Source organism: Giraffa tippelskirchi, chromosome 5 (assembly GCF_054371585.1).
Source record: "Giraffa tippelskirchi isolate mGirTip1 chromosome 5, T2T-mGirTip1v1.2.pri, whole genome shotgun sequence".
NCBI classification, from domain to species: Eukaryota; Metazoa; Chordata; class Mammalia; order Artiodactyla; family Giraffidae; genus Giraffa; species Giraffa tippelskirchi.
In genome coordinates, this window is record NC_137279.1 from 40,330,306 (window position 1) to 40,349,003 (window position 18,698).

The window sequence follows — 18,698 nt, forward strand, 5'->3', positions numbered from 1 at the left end:
TTCTCTTGTTGTGGAGCTCAGGCTCTAGGTGTGCCAGCTCAGTAGTTGTGGCTTGTGGATTTAGTTTCTCTGGGGTGCATGGAATCTTCCTGGAGCAGGGATTGAACCCGTGATCCCTGCATTGGCAGGCAGATTCTTATCCACTGCGCCACCAGGGAAATCCGAGGCTTAGTTTCTTTCTCCATTCACATACTGCTCTTGCTCCTTCACTGTTTACTAATCTAGCCATGACTAATCATAGTTACACTCTTTATAAGTCTGCTTGCACTTCCATGAAAACAGATGTCAGAAATAAAAATATGACCTAATTAAATAGTATAACTTTTACTCTGTAGGAAAATATGCTCAGTAGTCTTATCCTATTGATTCAAGCTAGTTGTCTCATTATATTTTCCCTTTTGGCCTAAAATTTTGATATCTATTTTTAATTATCTAGCAAGTATTTTTTTTTTTTTTTTTTTTGAAGAGAAAGGACTAAGTGTAGACTTTTTAAAAAAAAATCAAAATGCTCTGGAGTTAGAGACTGTTTTAAAATAATGATATACCTTATTAAGGACAGGACAACTCTGGAGGGTGTTGTTTTTCTCAGTTGTCACAGCTTTCATGTGAAACTGTCTACACTGGGAAGCAGTGATTGGGAGTGGGCACTAGGACTGGGCTTCCCTGGTAACTTAGATGGTAAAGAATCTGCCTGCAATGCAGGAAACCTGGGTTTGATCCCTGGGTTGGGAAGATCCCCTGGAGAAGGGAATGGCTACCCACTCCAGTAATCTTGCCTGGGAAATTCCATGGACAGAGGAGCCTGGTGGGCTACAGTCCATGGGGCCACAAAGAGGCAGACACGACAGAGAGACTTTCACTAGGACGGGGACAACACAGAAGCTCTTTAATTGATTTCCTCTTACAATGATCACTACAGGGAATGTGGAGACCCTCACATTATTCTGTAGGGGGGTGGGGAGATGGGGCCACAGGGACCAATGGAATAGGAATCAGTAACCTAGACAGGAAATGAAATGGGCCTGAACTAGGCAGTGAGGAAAGGGGGAAGATAAGGAACAGAGTCTGTGAGTTTATTAATAGTTACCTTTATGTGAATATTTACTGTATGTTACATGCAGTAACCATTTTGCCTTTTTGCATTCTTTTTCTTGGGGGTGGTCTTGATCCCTGCCTTGTGTACAATGTCACGAACCTCCGTCCATAGTTCTTCAGGCACTCTGTCTATCAGATCTAATCCCTTGAATCTATTTGTCGCTTCCACTGGATAATTGTAAGAGATTTGCTTTAGGTCATACCTGAATGGTCTAGTGGTTTTCCCTACTTTCTTCAATTTAAGTCTGAATTTGGCAATAAGGAGTTCATGATCTGAGCCACAGTCGGCTCCTGGTCTTGTTTCTTCTGACTGTATAGAGCTTTTCCATCTTTGGCTGCAAAGAATATAATCAATCTGATTACGGTGTTGACCATCTGATGATGTCCATGTGTAGAGTCTTCTCTTGTGTTGTCCAAAGAGGGTGTTTACTGTGACCAGTGCGTTCTCTTAGGAGAACTCTATTAGCCTTTGCCCTGCTTCATTGTGTACTCCAAGGCCAAATTTGCCTGTTACTCCAGACGTTCTTGACTTCCTACTTTTGCATTCCAGTTCCCTATAATGAAAAGGACATCTTTTTTGGGTGTTAGTTCTGGAAGGTCTTGTAGGTCTTCATAGAACTGTTCAACTTCAGCTTCTTCAGCATTATTGGTCGGGTCATAGACTTGGATTACTGTGATGTTGAATGGTTTGCCTTGGAAATGAACAGAGATCATTCTGTTGTTTTTGAGATTGCATTCAAGTACTGCATTTCAGACTCTTTTGTTGACCATGATGGCTACTCCATTTCTTTTAAGGGATTCTTGCCCACGGTAGTAGATATAATGGTCATCTGAGTTAAATTCACCTATTCCAGTCCATTTTAGTTTGCTGATTCCTAAAATGTCAATGTCACTCTTGCCATCTCCTGTTTGACTGCTTACCATTTTCCTTGATTCATGGACCTAACATTCCAGGTTCCTATGCAATATTGCTCCTTACAGCATCAGACTTTGCTTCTATCACCAGTCACATCCACAACTGGGTGTTGTTTTTGCTTTGACTCCATCTCTTCATTCTTTCTGGAATGGTGGATTACACTATTTAATCCTTATGAGACTCTACAAGGTAGGATGTGTTATAACTTCTTTGCAATAGGAAAGAAAACTGTAGCTTCAGAAAAGTACATTACTTGCTCAGATTCACACAGCTAGTAAGTGGCAGGACTTCTGCACTCATTTCAGTTCTCTAAGCAGCCCCTACAGCAGGATATATTGAAAGATCTGGAGTGTTGGACTGTAAAAAAAGATAGGTCCAGTAGGGGGTACTATTTGTATACACTAAAAAGAATTTCTGACAATGTAAAATTACCCTTGAATTGAAATGCCTTACCAGTCTTTCTGATTTAAAGGATGTGCCAGAGGCCAAAGTGTTTAATATGTTTTCGCTTTTGCTAGGTTTCTGGGACCTAACTTGTAGTGGGAATTCCTAATAATGTACTTTCACAGCCTTGAGAAATTTCACAGAAATAGCACCTGGCAAAACAGCATATATTAAGAAATTATGTTAATGATTATCTTTCATGTTTTTCTTAAGAATAATCACCTTGTTACAAACCCCAAGGCCAGATCCAGAAGAGAGTATGATTTGGATCATGAAAGCATGGACCTTGGAACACCGGGTCAGCACTAGACATGAACACTGCCTACTTGCTAATTGTTCCCAAGACTAGCCCAGAAGGGAATGGCCTGGGATAAACACAAGGAGATCTGGACTATGTCATTGTAGTCCATGGCATTTATGAGTAGGTGATCAACAACACAGCATGTGTCTTGAGAAAGATAAAGTCTGAGAAAGTCCTGTAGTCAGCAATTAGAAATAAAAGCTGGACTCAGAGTGGACTCTGCACATCAGTCCAATAGAGGCTGCAGGTCCCCTGACCATTGCACCAGATTTTGTGTTCTGTCTTCATTCTCCTTGCTTGCTCCTGGACCATTCGGGCAACAGTAACTAAATTCATTTGTTTTTATACTTGGGATGTGTTTCAATCAGTAATTGAAAAAATGTATTTCAATATGTAATGATGTACAATTCAATTGGCAATTATGTAGAATTTTTTTGGGCTCCAAAATCACTGCAGATGGTGATTGCAGCCATGAAATTAAAAGACACTTACTCCTTGGAAGGAAAGTTATGACCAACCTAGACAGCATATTAAAAAGCAGAGACATCATTTTGTCAACAAAGGTCCATCTAGTCAAGGCTATGGTTTTTCCAGTAGTCATGTATGGATGTGAGAGTTGGACTATAAAGAAAGCTGAGTGCTAAAGAATTGATGCTTTTGAACTGTGGTGTTGGAGAAGACTCTTGAGAGTCCCTTGGACTGCAAGGAGATTCAACCAGTCCATCCTAAAGGAAATCAGTCCTGAATATTCATTGGAAGGACTGAAGCTGAAGCTGAAGCTCCAATACTTTGGCCACCTGATGCGAAGAGCTGACTCATTGGAAAAGACCCTGATGTTGGGAACGATTGAGGGCAGGAGGAGAAGGGGACAAAAGAGGATGAAATGGTTGGATGGCATCACTGACTTGATGGACATGAGTTTGAGTAAGCTCCAGGAGTTGGTGATGGATAGGAAAGCCTGGCGTCCTGCAGTCCATGGGGTTGCAGAGAGTTGGACACAACTGAGTGACCAAACTGAACTGATAAGTAATTGCACAGTTTAAAAGTAAACAGTACTCAATAAATATTTGTTTTCTTCTTTCACAGTTAAATAAATGAGTAAGCATTTTCAAGAGCACTCCTTTCAAGGTTATCTAATTTTGATTCTGAGACTTGTTTGGAAACTCTATAAAACTATAATTGACATACTGTTTCCCAGTATGATTTATGGACTAATTCCAAGGTGAGGAATGAGACTCCTTCTTCCTTTTGAACTTGTTCTACACTATGGCCACAGAGTAGGTCTAGAATAGTCATTGTCAGAGAAGAAGAGGGAGAGATGAACAGTGAAAAAGATTCATGTGGAGATTCAGAAACATAGTGGTCTACATGGAGGAAATCAGCTGCAAAATCCCAGACACAGCAGGGCAGATGTGCTTGGATAGAGAGGCAGGTCTGTACACACACTCAGGCAGTGAGAAAGGGAGACATATGGATGCTTTTGTGGAGCAATATCCTTGTAATATGACTTTTCATGATATCACTATTAAGAATTCTGAAGTCATTTGTACATTGGAAACCACAGGCTTAAAAGCTGGAGTTAAGAAGATCCCTGGGTGTATGTTTTGCAGATTCATGTCTTCACTCAGCCACTTATTAGCTCTGTTACCTTGGACTAGGGGCTTCCTAGGTGATGCAGTGGTAAAGAATCTGCCTGCCAATGCAGGAGATATGGGTTCAATCCCTGGGTCGGGAAGATCCCCTGGAGAAGAAAATGGCAACCCACTCGGGAATTCTTGCCTGGGAAATCTCATGGACAAAGGAGCATGACAGGCTACAGTCCAGGGAATCACAAAAGAGTCGGACACGACTCAGCAACTAAACCACAAACAACAACAACCTTGGAGTAATCAACTGATATTTCCTTGTCTGTTTCTTGTTAAATTGTGTCGTACTGACTTCTCCATGAAGACAGAGCTTGCCATAGTAAGAAACTTAGCTACCATCATTATGTTTGGCAGAGATTCAAAGGCAGGAAGGGGAATTTTTTAAAAAATTAGAAAATGGGAGGGATTCAGACATATTCTTATTAGAGATTGTTGGCATGGGAAAAGTGGAGTTGGGCTAATGAGAAGCAAGGCATCACAGGTGCCTGGTTGGGGATTGTATTTGATTTTCTTTGTTGTTCCTGAGTTGGAACCAGGGCAAGAGTTAGAGAAGCTGGCACTTACTGACCAAGTCCTGGTCCTGAGTGTTCTAATATGATTGTTGCAGAGGTTATGGGTCAGAGTTCTATTGCTGTAGATGGTTTGGGAATAATCTGTGTATAATTTGTGTATTCAGTCTCTTGGCACAATGGGCTCATCAGATGAGATTAGATTCAGGTTCCAGCTTGTGTTCCCATAGTTTGCCCCATGGTTGCCTGGATAGTTTACCTTGCCATGCTTCACCCTGGGTACCCAATTTTCCCAGCCAACTTCATGAGGAATGCTAACGTGTCAGCTCTGCTTCACGGGAGAGAAAAGCATTTCCCAGAGTCATTTCTATTATATTCAGCAGAGCAATTTTTCACTATGAGTTCCTATATTAAGTGCTCTGCTTCCAATTCCAATGTGTGTGTGTGGGTTTTCCCCCCACACCATTGAGCAGTTCTTGGAGACCAGCTGGGTTTCCTACAGTTGAACTCGATTCTGACACTATCTACCTAGAGATAGTATCAGGTTCTACAGGTTAAGGGCTCTGTCCTACAAGATCGCTTTCTCTTCAGATGTCAATCATGAGCCCAAGTTGTCACCTGTGCTTCTGAGAACCAGCTGTAGGTAGGAAGTTTCAATGAGCCCCTAATTGGGTTCAAGCAATTTGCTAAAATAATGAGTGCTTTTGTGAACTAGTTTGGCTCTCAGAACTCAGAGAAGCATTCTATTTACTAGATTACTAGTTTATTGTAAAAGGATGATATGATTTAGGAATAGCCAGATAGAAGAGATGCACAGGGCAAGGTAGATGGGAAGGGAATGGAATTTCTATGTCCTCTGAAGGGGACCGTTCTCCCTGAATCTCTATGTGTTCACCAACTCGGAAGCTCTCTGAACCCCATCCTTTATGTTTTTTACAGAGGTTTCATTACATAGACATGATTGATTAAGTCACTGCTGCTGCTACTGCTGCTAAGTCGCTTCAGTCGTGTCTGACTCTTGCGACCCCATGGACTGCAGCCTACCAGGCTCCTCCGTCCATGGGATTTTCCAAGCAAGAGTACTGGAGTGGGATGCCATTACCTTCTCCGATTAAGTCACTAACCATTGGTTATTGATTCAACCTCCAGCCTGCCTCTCCCCTCCCCACAGATCAAAGGGGTCAGAAGGAAGTTCCAATCCTCTAATCACATGGATGGTTCTTCTGGTGACTGGCCCCCATCTTTAGGTGTTTTCCAAAAGTCACCTCATTAACAAAAGATATCTTTACGTTCTCATTACTTAGGAGATTTCAAGAGTCTTAGGAGTTCTGTGCTGGAAATGAGGAGGAAGACCAAATATACAGTTGTTATTACATATCACAATATTACATATGCTAAGAAGTGAAATAGGTTAGAAGTGTTAAAAAATGGAACAAAAAAGAGGAGCTGGAAGAGCAGACCAGAGTGGAAGAGTCATGAACTGCATCTCTACTTACCTATACAACTCACTTACTCCTGATTCCATAGTTTTTGAATTTCCTCCAGTGTGCAAACCATGGGCCTCTCTGTGAGGTGAAGTTTGCCATCTAAGCCCCTCAGCGAGATAATATGAAGGCAACACCTTTTATGGCTGAGTCACATTCTCAAATGTGTAACTGTGAGAGAGGATCCAGGGTTGGTATAGCTTGGTCAAAAACTGCTTTTGACATGGTGTTTGCCTTTGCTATTCTTTTCCTGTCTTTTCTTTCTCCTATTATCTCTCTGTGAAAGACTTCTCAGCTCTGTCTTTTCCAACTGGATTTGGTTGGCTCTTAGGAGAGGCAGCTGTTTGCTTCTTTAAGCAGAGTTGTAAAGGTGTATGTGAGTGGAAGGTGTTTTTCCTTTGGGTGCTGGAGACCGGTTCCAAGAGTGGGTGAAAGTGGTTGCTTTCTGTGGAATAGATCTGATTGGGTTTGTTCTTATGTCAGCTGAAGACCCTGTTTGTTTGAAGAGTGCATTCAAGGGGGTTGGGCACTTCTAGGCAGGTACATTCCTTTAGAAACACTCCAACCAAGTCGTTGACACCTCCCATCCTTTTATGGTCTTTATTAATAGACTTCTCATCCCCTTCTCTCTTTTTCCCAACTCTAAAAAAGAGAATTAAAGACCACTCAAAATAATCCTAGGCTTTTGCTTTCTTTTTATTTTTAATCAGCTGATACCATAAGAGTGCCATTTTAGTGCAACCAAATCTTTCGTGAAATATTGAGTTTTAATTGAGATCTATGAAAATAGGAAAGAGGTCTAATTGCTTAGAGTGGTGTCTGAGACAACTTTCTCTTCTAAAATAAACCTTGAACCTTCCAGCAGCCTTCAAATGCACAGAAATCTTGGTTATATTTCTCTAGCATTAGAATCAGGTGGAGCTGGGAGACACTCAGGAATACTAGTGGGCCCTCGGGCCAGCCAGGGAAGGGGAAGGGGTGGCTTTCATTGCTCAGATAAGCGACTTAGCAGCAGCAGTGGCAGCATGAAGGCAAAGCTGTTGCAGTGAGGGAACGAGATCACTGTGCATCTACTCTGTGCATTTGACAGTTTATTTAGGTAATTTTTTATTTATAGGAAAATCAGGAAAGTGGCCACAAGAAAAGCTAGAAAGCTGAAGAGTTTAAGTAAGCTTAGAGAGAGAGACGAGGATTGTTGTACAATTCGAGTTTTGGTGACCTTGAATGTTCGGTCCCACTGGGTCATGATAGCATTTCGGGCTCCTTCCCATTTCCCTGGACCAGTCAAACGGAACTGGTACGGTGTGCATGGGCCAAAGAAGATGGCCAAAGCCAGGCATGGATCCGTCAGGAGCAGAGAGAACAGGTTGGGCTTTGCCTTGATAGAGGTCAGGAGTTCATCTACATATGTGATATAATCGGTTTCCAAAGCTTTGCAGTAACACAAGCCAAACCTTTAGAAAAGGAAGATTGGGATAAAGGAGAAAACAAAAAGGTTAAATAATGGTAATCTTAGAACAAGTAAAAGTGCCAGAAGTAAACAATGAGGCTGCAAAATTTGAACTGGTTTCTGTATTCTTCCCTCCATACCCATAGCTGTCTAATGGTCTCATGGTATTGTTTAAACACAAGATGATCCTTTGAAAAAACACTCTGTACATATGGTTTGTCAAACGCTGATAATGAATCTAGTATTACTTTAGTTCTATTGTCAAATGATTAGCAGTTTCTAGAAAAAAAGGTTTTATATAATTTTACTATTCCTAAATCTTCCTAAAACTCAATTATTGCTTGATTTGTATAATGTGAAAAATCACGAAACTCAGTAGGGTGAAATTCTGTGTAATGCTGGTATTAATCCTTAATTAATTAATCCCTTGACTGACCAAAGTGACAAAAGCTTTTGCTTCATGTAGTTCTAATTACTGATTTATGTTATACTAGAATTGCATAATGGAGATCAAATCATATCCCAGGTTGAGGATAAAGAAGAGACACTGAAAGTGCTTTTATCATTTTGGGATTTAGGACTTTGACAAGGATAGAACAACATTTGAAGTTTGGAAATATATATGAAGGAGAAAAGTGGTATTTCTTAAATGCAGTGATTTTAAGACTTTTTTCTCGCCACAAACCCATTCTTTTTCCCGTGTGAAAAATATATGTCAAAGTCTGAAACAGATAAACAGTAAAACAGAGAAAATCAGAGGTGCTTTAGGATTAGGAGTTGGGGAGAGCAAGAGTCCCTCCCAGCTGGCCGTCTGCCTTCCTCTGTCCCTGGGCCTTCTTGGTAGCCAAAAAGCAGAGCACAAGCAGAGACCTCTCTCTGGAGAAGGGCCGACAAACTTGTTCTGCCAAAGGCTAGATGCTAAATACTTAAGGTTTAAGAGGGCCATGTTACAGTCTCTACGTCAGCTAGTCAACTTTGCTGTCCTAATGCAAAAGCAGTCTTAAACAATATGTAAATTGAGTCTGCTTAGTCCCTCAGTCGTGTCTGACTCTTTGCAACCCCATAGACTGTAGCCTGCCAGGCTCCTCTGTCCATGGGATTTCCCAGACAAGAATTCTGGAGTGGGTGGCCATTTCCTTCTCCAAGGGATCTTCCCCACCCGGGGATCAAACCTGTGTCTTCCATATTGGCAGGCAGATTCTTTACCAGTGAGCCACCAGGGAAGCCCAAACTTGAGTGGGGCTGTGTGCTAATAAAGCTTTACTTATGGCCACCGTGATCGGAATCTTACGTAATTTGCACATGTCATAAAATCTTCTTCGTTCCAATGATTTAAAACAGGAAAATAGGTGGTTGGCAAATTTGGTTCATTGGCCCTGTTTTGACTCCTGTTCTAGAGTGGCCGTCTGAATAAAAACAATAGAGCTGAACATAGATTTGCTGAACATAGATTTGCTGAATGAATGAATGAGCAGACTCTTTGGTGTCAGAGTGGGTAAACACAACAGTTTGCCTTCTGATTATGGATAGAAGTGTAGATATCTGGTAGATAAGGATTAATTACATTTGGTTTAGAATCTAAACTCCACGTCTCCATGTGGTGCTAGATGACCATGGTCTAAGGTGATGGTTTAGGACATTAAAACCTCAGTTTTCCTTTCCTTTCTTTCCTTAAACAGATTAGCTTAGTCTTTTTTTTTTTCCCCTTTGAGTCTTAGCCACTTCTTTTTTCTCCAGTGTAACTCTCACCATTCTTTGCTCTTGCTTTACCAGTTTTAGTTATGATTCAAAAAGAATGCATAGCACTTAACTTACCCACTGGGCTTGCGTTTTTTCCTTTCATTAACTTCCTTGATCATTATGCTTGGTGGTGGTAACTTAATCACACCTGTAAAGCAAACAAATAAACAAACATGCAATGTAACTTCAGTGCTTACTTAGCAGGCAAAGATGGTTTACTACTGCACATCTTTTATTTCTAGTACCCAGCTAGTCATCTGTTCTTTTGGCAGAAATGTTAGCAGAGTAATGTTAACTCCTGGTGATTATGCCACCAGTTGAAGAGATAAGAATGAAATCCCCTCACTACTTATTTGATGCGACAGTACCTCACAACTGGCTTGACTGAATTTTGTCATTCAATTGATTGAGCTTTTAAAATGTTAAAATGTTAATTGAACCAGTTGATTCAATCAGAATAGCAGCTGATATTTTTTGATCGGTGATTTATATTTTGTGTTTGTATTGGTACAAATTAATTATGATATTGTAATTCAGTGAACAATAGATGGATTTGCTTTAAAAAATTCTATTATTTTAGATGGGAGATGGGAAAAATCTCAAAATTTCCAGTATCTAAAATGACATGGTAAACTGAACACATATATCCTATTATTTCTTTTTTTACATTAATTAATTTATTGTAATTTGGCCACACCATGTGGCTTGTGAGATGTTAGGCCCCAACCAGGGACTGAACCTGAGCCCTCCACTGTGAAATGAGGAGTCATAACCCCTGGACTGCCAAGGAATTCCCATGTTCTCCTATTTCTTATACACTTACCTTTCAGGACCCGAACAGCCCATCGAGCTTGCGTATCCCCTGTGGGTAGTAAGGAGCCCAGAGGTTTGACGAGACCAATGACAGCCAGGGTTGGCTTTGGTAGATGTGCAGGAAAGATGTACTTGTATAGCGATGCCTGGCCATCTTCGACTTTTACTACAGTCTCGTCAAGGAAGGGGAAAGCAAAAGTGTATCCAGTGGCAAAAACAATGATATCGATGGGCTCTTCCTTTGGGGTGTTGTTAAATACGACAGAGTTTTCCTTCACCTCCTTAACGCTTGGCTTGATGAGTACTTTCCCAGTGATGATACGGCCTGGGAGCTCGTCATTTAGCACAGGTTCTCTTAGCCGTACCCTAGATATAACATGGATAAAGAAGAGATCTGCCAGGGACCGATGCAGCCAGCCCTCCCTCCTCCTCCCCTTCTTCTCTTCATTCTGCGACTCGCCCCTCAGCTAGGCTGGAGGTGACAGTACTGTGGGAGTGGATTCATGAACGACCAAGAAGGATGATGCCACCATGCTTACCGTTTACAAGAATTTAGAAGCCTGGGGAGAAAGAGGTCAGAGTTTTCTCTAGCTCTGCTTCTCCTGCTGAATTCTAGCATTCAGCTATCCCTGTCATTTTAGAGATAGCTGAATGCTGAAGGACCACAAGGGAAACCAGGGACTTCTCTATCTGCTGAGAAATGCTAGAAACTCTTTCCTCCTCGAAAGCAATTGTACAAGGAAAACATGCATGTGTTTAAAGGAACAAGGGCAGAATTAGCTTTTTCTGGATATGCCTTTGGAATCACCCTTTTCTGGCTGTGTCTTTGGAAGCACAAAGCAAACGCTTGGCAAGATGATTTTACGTAAGCCGAGTCATTTTGGGCTTATGGTGAATGCACAGAAACAGACAATGTGATAAAAATGGAAGGAGCTCTGGAGCAGGAGGTAGTAAGGGTGGCTTTGTGGCAAAATGTTTATACTTAACAGAGCTTGGGAAAACCATTTCATCTTTGTAGGCTTTCTTTTATTCACCTGTAAAATAGGGATGCTAATACTTGCCATCCTTGTTAGTTGATTGGGTAGGATGAAGAACATATGAGATAGTGTATTTCTAAGAACTTTGGAAATGAAAAAGGATTAGCTAAATCTAACAGGGAAGATATTGCAATTCCTCATGCTTCTTTTACATTTTCTAGGCTTTGTGGGATTAAATAAAGTCTTTTGAGTGGCCATTCAGGCTAAATCAAGCTTATGGTAGGAAAGGCTCTGGTGAAGTTTAAAACTCCTAGGGGACTTGGAGTTAGGCAACAGAAGAGGGTATGTAAGAAAGGAAAAAAATGGAGACAATAGCAGGACTAGAAGAGCAGGGAGAGAGGAAGGTATATGAGAGAAGGATGAAGAGACCCAGAGGAATGAAGTACATGTAGTAGGAAGGATGCTGCCTGCCAACCCTGGTGGCTTGGGTGCCACCTGATCCATCCTGGTCCAGAGTGGAATCTGGGGGAAGATCATACAGGATCTCCAGGCTGTGGTGCTACCCTGGCAATGGAATATCATTGTACAGAGTCAGTGAATGAGGAAGTAAAATAAAACCATTGGTTCTCGTTAATGGTCTAAGTAATGGGTTGTAACTGAAAGGACAAGACTGAAATCAAGGCCATCTTGACAAGGGGAAGAAGGCACTGTCCTTTGAAAGATGGTGAAGGATTCAATTTTTCCCACACTGTGAAATAGGCAAATCTGTTGTTTTGTTGGCAAAGTCACAGACAAATTATTCTCTTTTGATTGCTGCAACTGAGGTTTATGTAACTTGCCAAGGACACAGAGTCCGCTTGGTACTAGATTAACTTGGGCAAGTGACTGAACTTCCCTAAGTCTTAGTATACCCACTCTGAAAGGGAGGTTATACGGCTTACTTTAAAGGGTTGTTGACAGTTATGTATCACATAATTCTACTTACCAAGCACTAAAAACAGTTAGCCATTATGACTAAGTAATTCATATGAAGTTTTCCTTCATACTCAGTCTTGTTGCTGTATTATGGTTGCTGGAAAGACCAATGCCCCTTCTCCCTAACAGCCTTCCGCAGACCCTCCATGTTTACCTGTCTTCTGGTATTAAGCCATAATTTGCATGATTGAACCAGCTGTTCATCCTTCTCGCTATCAACCAATTCACAATTGGAGTTGGAAGAGAATTTCTGAATGTGTTCTGAAATCGTGTCATGAAAACCATGTCCCATGGGTACCCTGAGTCAAAGACACGGCTGATCACCCATGCCCCTCCGGTGGTGCTGAGGAACACCTAGAAGCAATCAAAGAAGTCACTCAGTTTGACACAGTGAACAGGGCTGGTTCTGTCAGAGATTAGAGAAGTTTCATGAACTGAAAGGCACCAAATAGCCAGCCACCCTCAAAATAAATACCTTCCTAACAAGACAGTTTTGGCTTCTCTAACTCCCACTTTAAAGTTATTCTTTTGAGATAATGGTTTGAGTATCTAGAGTATTAAAATGTCTTAGCACATATTATTGAGCACTTTTTATCTGCCAGTTTCAGTGCTAGACACCATGGTGAATTATATATTGTGGTTTCCCATAGGAACTTAGAATCTCATGTGAGAAGATAGTGAACAGGTGATAACAACTTTGTATGCTAGTGACTATAAACAAGAGCAGGGCAAGGATGCAACTGAAAGTTGTCTGCAGGGACTTCCTTGGTGGTCCAGTGGTTAAGACTGCCTTCCTGGATCAAACCCATGCAGGAAGCACGGGTTTTATCCAGGGAACTAAGATCCCACATGCTGTGCAGAGCAGCTAAAAAAAACAATAGATGTCCGAAAAGGGTTTCAGCATAAAGCATTGTTAGAAGTTACGGTAAAATTCAGTAATACAACGACTTTTGGTGGATTTTTTAAAAACAGATTATTTGACTATTTGAGTTTACCAGCTGACCTAGTTCATTAAGCTAATAGTTGCTTTGGAACCTATACAACAAGCAGTTGTCTGTATAACTTTTTAAAAATTGAAAAATTTAGTCAACCAGTCTGTTGCTTTGCAAATACAAAACAACTGGTTTAATGCCTGTTTTTTCTTCCAATAAACTGGGGCATGGTGGCCATAGCTGCAGTGTTAGTGTTTTTATGATACATTTTGTTTGACCTTATAATACTGGTGTAGGTAACCATTCCCTTCTCCAGAGGATCTTCCCCACCAAGAGACAGAACCTGGATCTCCTGCATTGCAGGCAGATTCTTTACCATCTGAGCCACCAGGGAAGCCTCATAATATGATGGAGCCTTATGGTGGCAAAAACTATGAGCACATCAGTAATTCTGACATTAGACATATTTGCACCTGCCTTTCTTCATCATGATGCAGAATCAGATATGATATTTCGGTAGAAATGAATTATATTCTGAAACAAGGGGAGTTTCTTTGTCAATATAGAAATGGTGTATGCCAAAGCATGTTTTCAGATTGGAGAAATTTCCAGTGGTTAGAGAAATAGAAGTAGTAATGTATGACTCACATGTGGTGGTCACTGTGAATGGGCCTGTGCTGATTTTTGCTTCAGAACCTCCTTTCCTTTCCTTCGGGATAACTCTACCAAATTGCCAAGTCTCTCCAAATCAGTCAATCAATCATGAAGTTCCTTCCTTAAAGTTCCAGAATGGAACACACTCCCAATTCTTTTTCCTCATACCTATTTTCATTCTTGCAATTATTGATCTAATTATTTACACTTACTTACTTGACATTTGTTTTCCCCATGACTATACCATCTATGACAGCAGGAATCCTGTTTGATTATTCTGTTCTCCCGTGTATCCTCCCTGCCTGGCATAACATTTGGTATAGCAGAATTCAACAACTAATATTGATTTGTTGCCTGAATGGCTTTCAATGAGTTTATAGCGTAGTTGGAAAGAAAATACATGCTATAAATCATACATACTATTTATTTTGCCTATCTATAAAAGGTAATAGCCGTGCTGTGCTAAGTTGCTTCAATCATGTCTGACTCGGTGTGATCCTGTGGACTGTAGCCCACCAGGCTCCATCCATGGGGATTCTCCAGGGAAGAATACTGGAGTGGGTTGCCATGCTCTCCTCCAGGGGATTTTCGCAACTCAGGGATTGAACCTGCATTTCATAAGTCTTTTGCATTTGGCAAGCAGGTTCTTTACCACTAGTGCCAACTGAGAAACTTTATAAAAGGTAATGAGGAATACCAAGAATTAAAAGTGCCATCTGAGGAGTGTAAATTTCAATTATTACATAAATTCATACTGGAGAGATGATTTTGTGTTGGGTAGAGGTGTCTGGGAATGTAAATGTAAACTGTAATAAAAGAGAAGGCACTGCAGAAGGGAGGGCTATGGTGTGAATGAAGGGGAAAACAGAGGTTTGGGGGTGGGAAAGGTCACAGAGTAGACCAGTCAGCGTTCAGGTGATGATCATGTGGGAAAGCAGTGCAGGATAAAGTGAAAATGGCAGATCTGGACCAGGTGATGGAGAGCCCTGTAATTTATGATTTTTTTTTAGGTAAGGAGGAGTTGTTAGTTTTTTAACATGAGTGTCATAAGGAGAGCAGGCTTTTCAGAGGATTTGTTTGTTGGTGGTTGGGGGTCTGGATGGATTGTCATGTGTGGGGGGCTGGACTGGGGTAGGAATACAGGCACTTAAGGTAGAATTAGGAGCAGGGGCTTTGAATGGAAGAGACTTGGGTTTGAGGACGGGCTCTACCAGCTGCTGGTGGAGTGCCTTTAGGCAGCTTGTTTACCTCTAGGTTTCAGTTTCTTCACTTGTGGTTGAGGAGTCTTGTACCCACTTCATGGCTTGTTTTGATGATTGGCTGAGGTCATGCAGTAAAGCCTTTAGTGCTGTTCTTGGTACAGAGTAAGCAAGCCCCAGCAATAGTAACTCTTTCCATAATTGTTGTGAGGAGGACAGTGTAATAGATTCCATGTGAGGTGGTGTGGACCTGATGAGGATGGTGGCAATCAATAAGGAAAGAAGGGAGCAAATGGGAGATCTTAGTAAGAAAAAATTAGCCAGAATTTTCTGACCTATGGGACTGAGTAAGAAACAGATGCTTCCTGTAACTCACTTTGGCTGGGAAAATAGCAAAAATAGGAAGTCAGAGAACCCAAATTTTTGAGGAAAAATGACACAATATGACACCTGGAATTTACAGTAACATTTATGAACATTCAAGGAAAAAGTACCTAAAAAATCTGTGTGTGTGTGTGTGTGTGTGTGTGTGTGTGTGTGTTTTAGGAATTCTTTTTTTCCTTTCATCATTTATCATGGTGTCAAACACAGTTTGCTTGAGGCATGCATCTTAAGATAATGCTCCTCATTAGGTAACACCAAGAAGAATACCTTCTTTGCCAGGTGGCTGGCCTCCACAGCAATGTCTGTGCCGGAATTTCCCATTCCAATAACAAGAACGCTCTTGTCCCTAAATATATCTGGATGTTTATACTCTCGGCTGTGGAAATACTGGCCTTTAAAAGTATTTATACCTATAGAAAAAAAAGGAAGTCAAATAGAATGTTTACAAGATCTGTGAATGAAACACACATATTCAGCTAATAACATCCTTTTGATGGGTGATTTAGGTTGTTTTAATAGCATACTCAATTTTAAGAAAATCTGAAACATGGATACATAATTATGCAAGATACAGAAATTGGTGAGTGATTATTTATTTAATGGAGATACTTACTCCATCTCACTAGATGGCCCTCTAGTTTTTCTTACTAGATGATTGCTAAGTTAAAATATCATGGCACTGTAAAAAAATTCCCTGCCCCAACCCACTGGGGATTTCAAAGTTTTTGAGCATGAGCCACCTATCTTTGCTTTGTCCTGCAGTAAACCATTTTCTGCTAAAAACAAAAACAAAAAAAAGGAAAGAAAGAAAAAAAAAATCATGGCATTAAGACTTATTAAGCTAAAGTACAAGAAGTCATTACTTTTTAAAATTTGATAGAAATGAATGGGACAGAAATACTCTATTTACTAATTCAATTATTTAGAACTTTTCATAAGCAAGGAGAAAGAGCAGAGAAGTTAAAGTGAACTATGAGTCAGTGCTTCCACTCTATTCAGCAAACTTTTTGGACACCTCTTATGTGCCAGACACTGTGCTAGATGATATGGGAAATAAGAAATAAAAATATGGGACTTTCCTGGTGATCCAGTGGTTAAGAATCTGCCTTCCAATGCAGGGGATGCAGGTTCGATCCCTGGTCGGGGGACTAAGATCCCACATGCTGCAGGGTTACTAAGCCCGTGTGACACAACAAGAGAAGCTTGAGTGCCACAGCAAAGACCCAGTGCAACCAAAATTATTTTAAAAAAGGGAATAAAAGTATGGTCCCTATTTGAAAGATCCTTGTGTGTTCACCTTGGTGACTGACAGTAACTCAGGCTAGGTTTGCTGAGTCAGCCAGAGTTGGCTCAGAGAAAAAGGGATTATGTTAGTAATACTGGGATCAGAGCTGTTTGAACTAGATAAGACATTTCAGTTGATGCCAAATCTCACTGAAACATTAAATGCTTGTGGAGGGTTTTAGAAAATACTCTTAGGTTGCATAAAACAATCAAAAGTAATACATCCTATACAAAGAACATTTTTTTTTTTAAAGAAAATATGATAGTACATCTAGATTCTCAGAGAATTCTCAGGATATGGATGCTGTGGCACATTAGTGGTACATTACTGGGCCTTAACCAAGGCCCAGTAACTCTTTATTTCACCTTAAATCTTTAGAAATCTAACATGAATCTCAGTTAAAACCCAACCACAACCTAGATTATTTTGAATTTAGCAATGATACAGTAAAATTCAAATATTGACTTAGCTCAATATTTGACCCAATATGGATCCAAGAACTGCCAGGAATGGAGAGCTGGACAAGTTTAATGAGAATAATAGAATTATCTGTGAATGTTAGATTATCTTAGATTCTCTCTGGATCAGGCTTTTTTGGATCACAAGTGGACAAATATGAGACTTTGTGGCTGAGTCTTCTATCAGACTAATACTTTCCCCACTTATATTATAGGAGACCAGAGCAAGAACTTTTGTTAGGTGAAGTGGCTGTGTTAGTAAACATAGCTGAATGTATATGGTTTCTGAATGAATAAAATAGGTTACCTTGGGAAGTTGTATATTTATTCCAGCTGTAATACCTATTATATTTACTAAGACTTTTTGTAACACTTTCTTCGGGAATTGCCTCCAGAACTCATGACATGTTTTTTTGAATAACTTCAATGGATTTAATTTTTGTGACGATTAACAACTACTCCAGGGTGTAAGAAAATCTGCTATGGGGCAGAGAGAGAGATGATGGGGTTTGGAGGACTCCATTTCAAGTCTAAAGTCATGAAATTTTAGTGCTCAAAGGCTCCTTAACAATAATTTAGCCATGGATTTGAAATAAGCAATTGGTAGTGGCTAGTAATATGGATATTGAGAAGGATGGCAAATACGGTAGAGTTCTGTTTGCTTGATTTGTGATATATGCTGTTGGGTAAGGTAGGTCAAACCCCTCAGTTTCTAGGAAGGAAAACAGAGGCTTAGAAAGGTTAAGTTGAAAGCCCAAGATTATATAGCTTTTTTTTTTTTAATGTCTGATGGGTAATGTGCCGGTGTCCTAACAAGGTTTAGGAGGGAGCACATGTCACGCGACAACGTCAACACCCAATCATCACGCTCATGAAGTACAAAAGGATCATAGCTTCTTAATTGTATAGCCTGGAATCTATACCTCCTGGGTCCCAAGCTCATCTTATTTAAACTGAGCACATTGGCTCCATTGCTTTCAAGCTATGCTTTATCCTAATCTGACCTGACTTGAGTAACATCTGCAGGGCAGGTCCAGGACCATTTCAAGTACACGAATTTGTTGTAAAGTGAGTATTGCTGTCACTACAGGTAATATGTAGACTGTGATTCCTCCACTGGACCCCTATAAAACTCTTTTCATTCCTTTCATGCAAGCTATGTGTTGTCTTATCCACATCTGTATTCTTAGCAATAAACACAGTCTACTCTCTATGGCATGAAATTTTCTGGATTCTTGGAGTGATCCTGTGCCAGGCACTCCTACCTGGGAGTTGGAGTAACTTGCCTACTCAGGGATTTTCTCTGTAGGCAAGAAATGGATGAGGTGGAAAGAGTTCATAGTTGAATGCATTCAAGCAGAGGCTGTTGAGTCTTTCTCAGGGATGCTGAAGAGTTTCCTGCACCAGGAAGAAGGCTGAACTGCTTTCCAATTCAA

At 40.6% G+C, this 18,698-nt stretch overlaps 1 protein-coding gene, 1 long non-coding RNA gene and 1 other non-coding gene across 4 annotated transcripts in view; 1 reads left to right on the forward strand and 2 right to left on the reverse strand.

The window, feature by feature from the left end:
* The window catches only part of LOC145505996 (uncharacterized), a 191,826-nt gene that overhangs the window by 132,293 nt on the left and 40,835 nt on the right, over positions 1–18,698 (forward strand). The window lies entirely within an intron of this gene.
* FMO1 (flavin containing dimethylaniline monoxygenase 1) overlaps positions 7,079–18,698 on the reverse strand; it is a 28,933-nt gene continuing 17,313 nt past the window's right edge. The window contains exons 4-8 of one of the 2 annotated variants that reach the window (XM_081489521.1): positions 15,787–15,929; positions 12,505–12,704; positions 10,409–10,764; positions 9,661–9,733; positions 7,079–7,849 (exon numbers count right to left, since the gene is read on the reverse strand). In XM_081489521.1, coding sequence (XP_081345647.1) covers positions 7,507–7,849; positions 9,661–9,733; positions 10,409–10,764; positions 12,505–12,704; positions 15,787–15,929 — 1,115 coding nt within the window. In that variant the 3' untranslated portion in view covers positions 7,079–7,506. The remainder of the gene's footprint in view (positions 7,850–9,660; positions 9,734–10,408; positions 10,765–12,504; positions 12,705–15,786; positions 15,930–18,698) is intronic. The other variant, XM_081489520.1, reaches the window with a different exon arrangement.
* On the reverse strand, positions 18,046–18,150 carry LOC145508155 (small nucleolar RNA U13). Its single transcript, XR_014055410.1, has one exon. It is a non-coding gene; the product is annotated as a small nucleolar RNA U13 (small nucleolar RNA).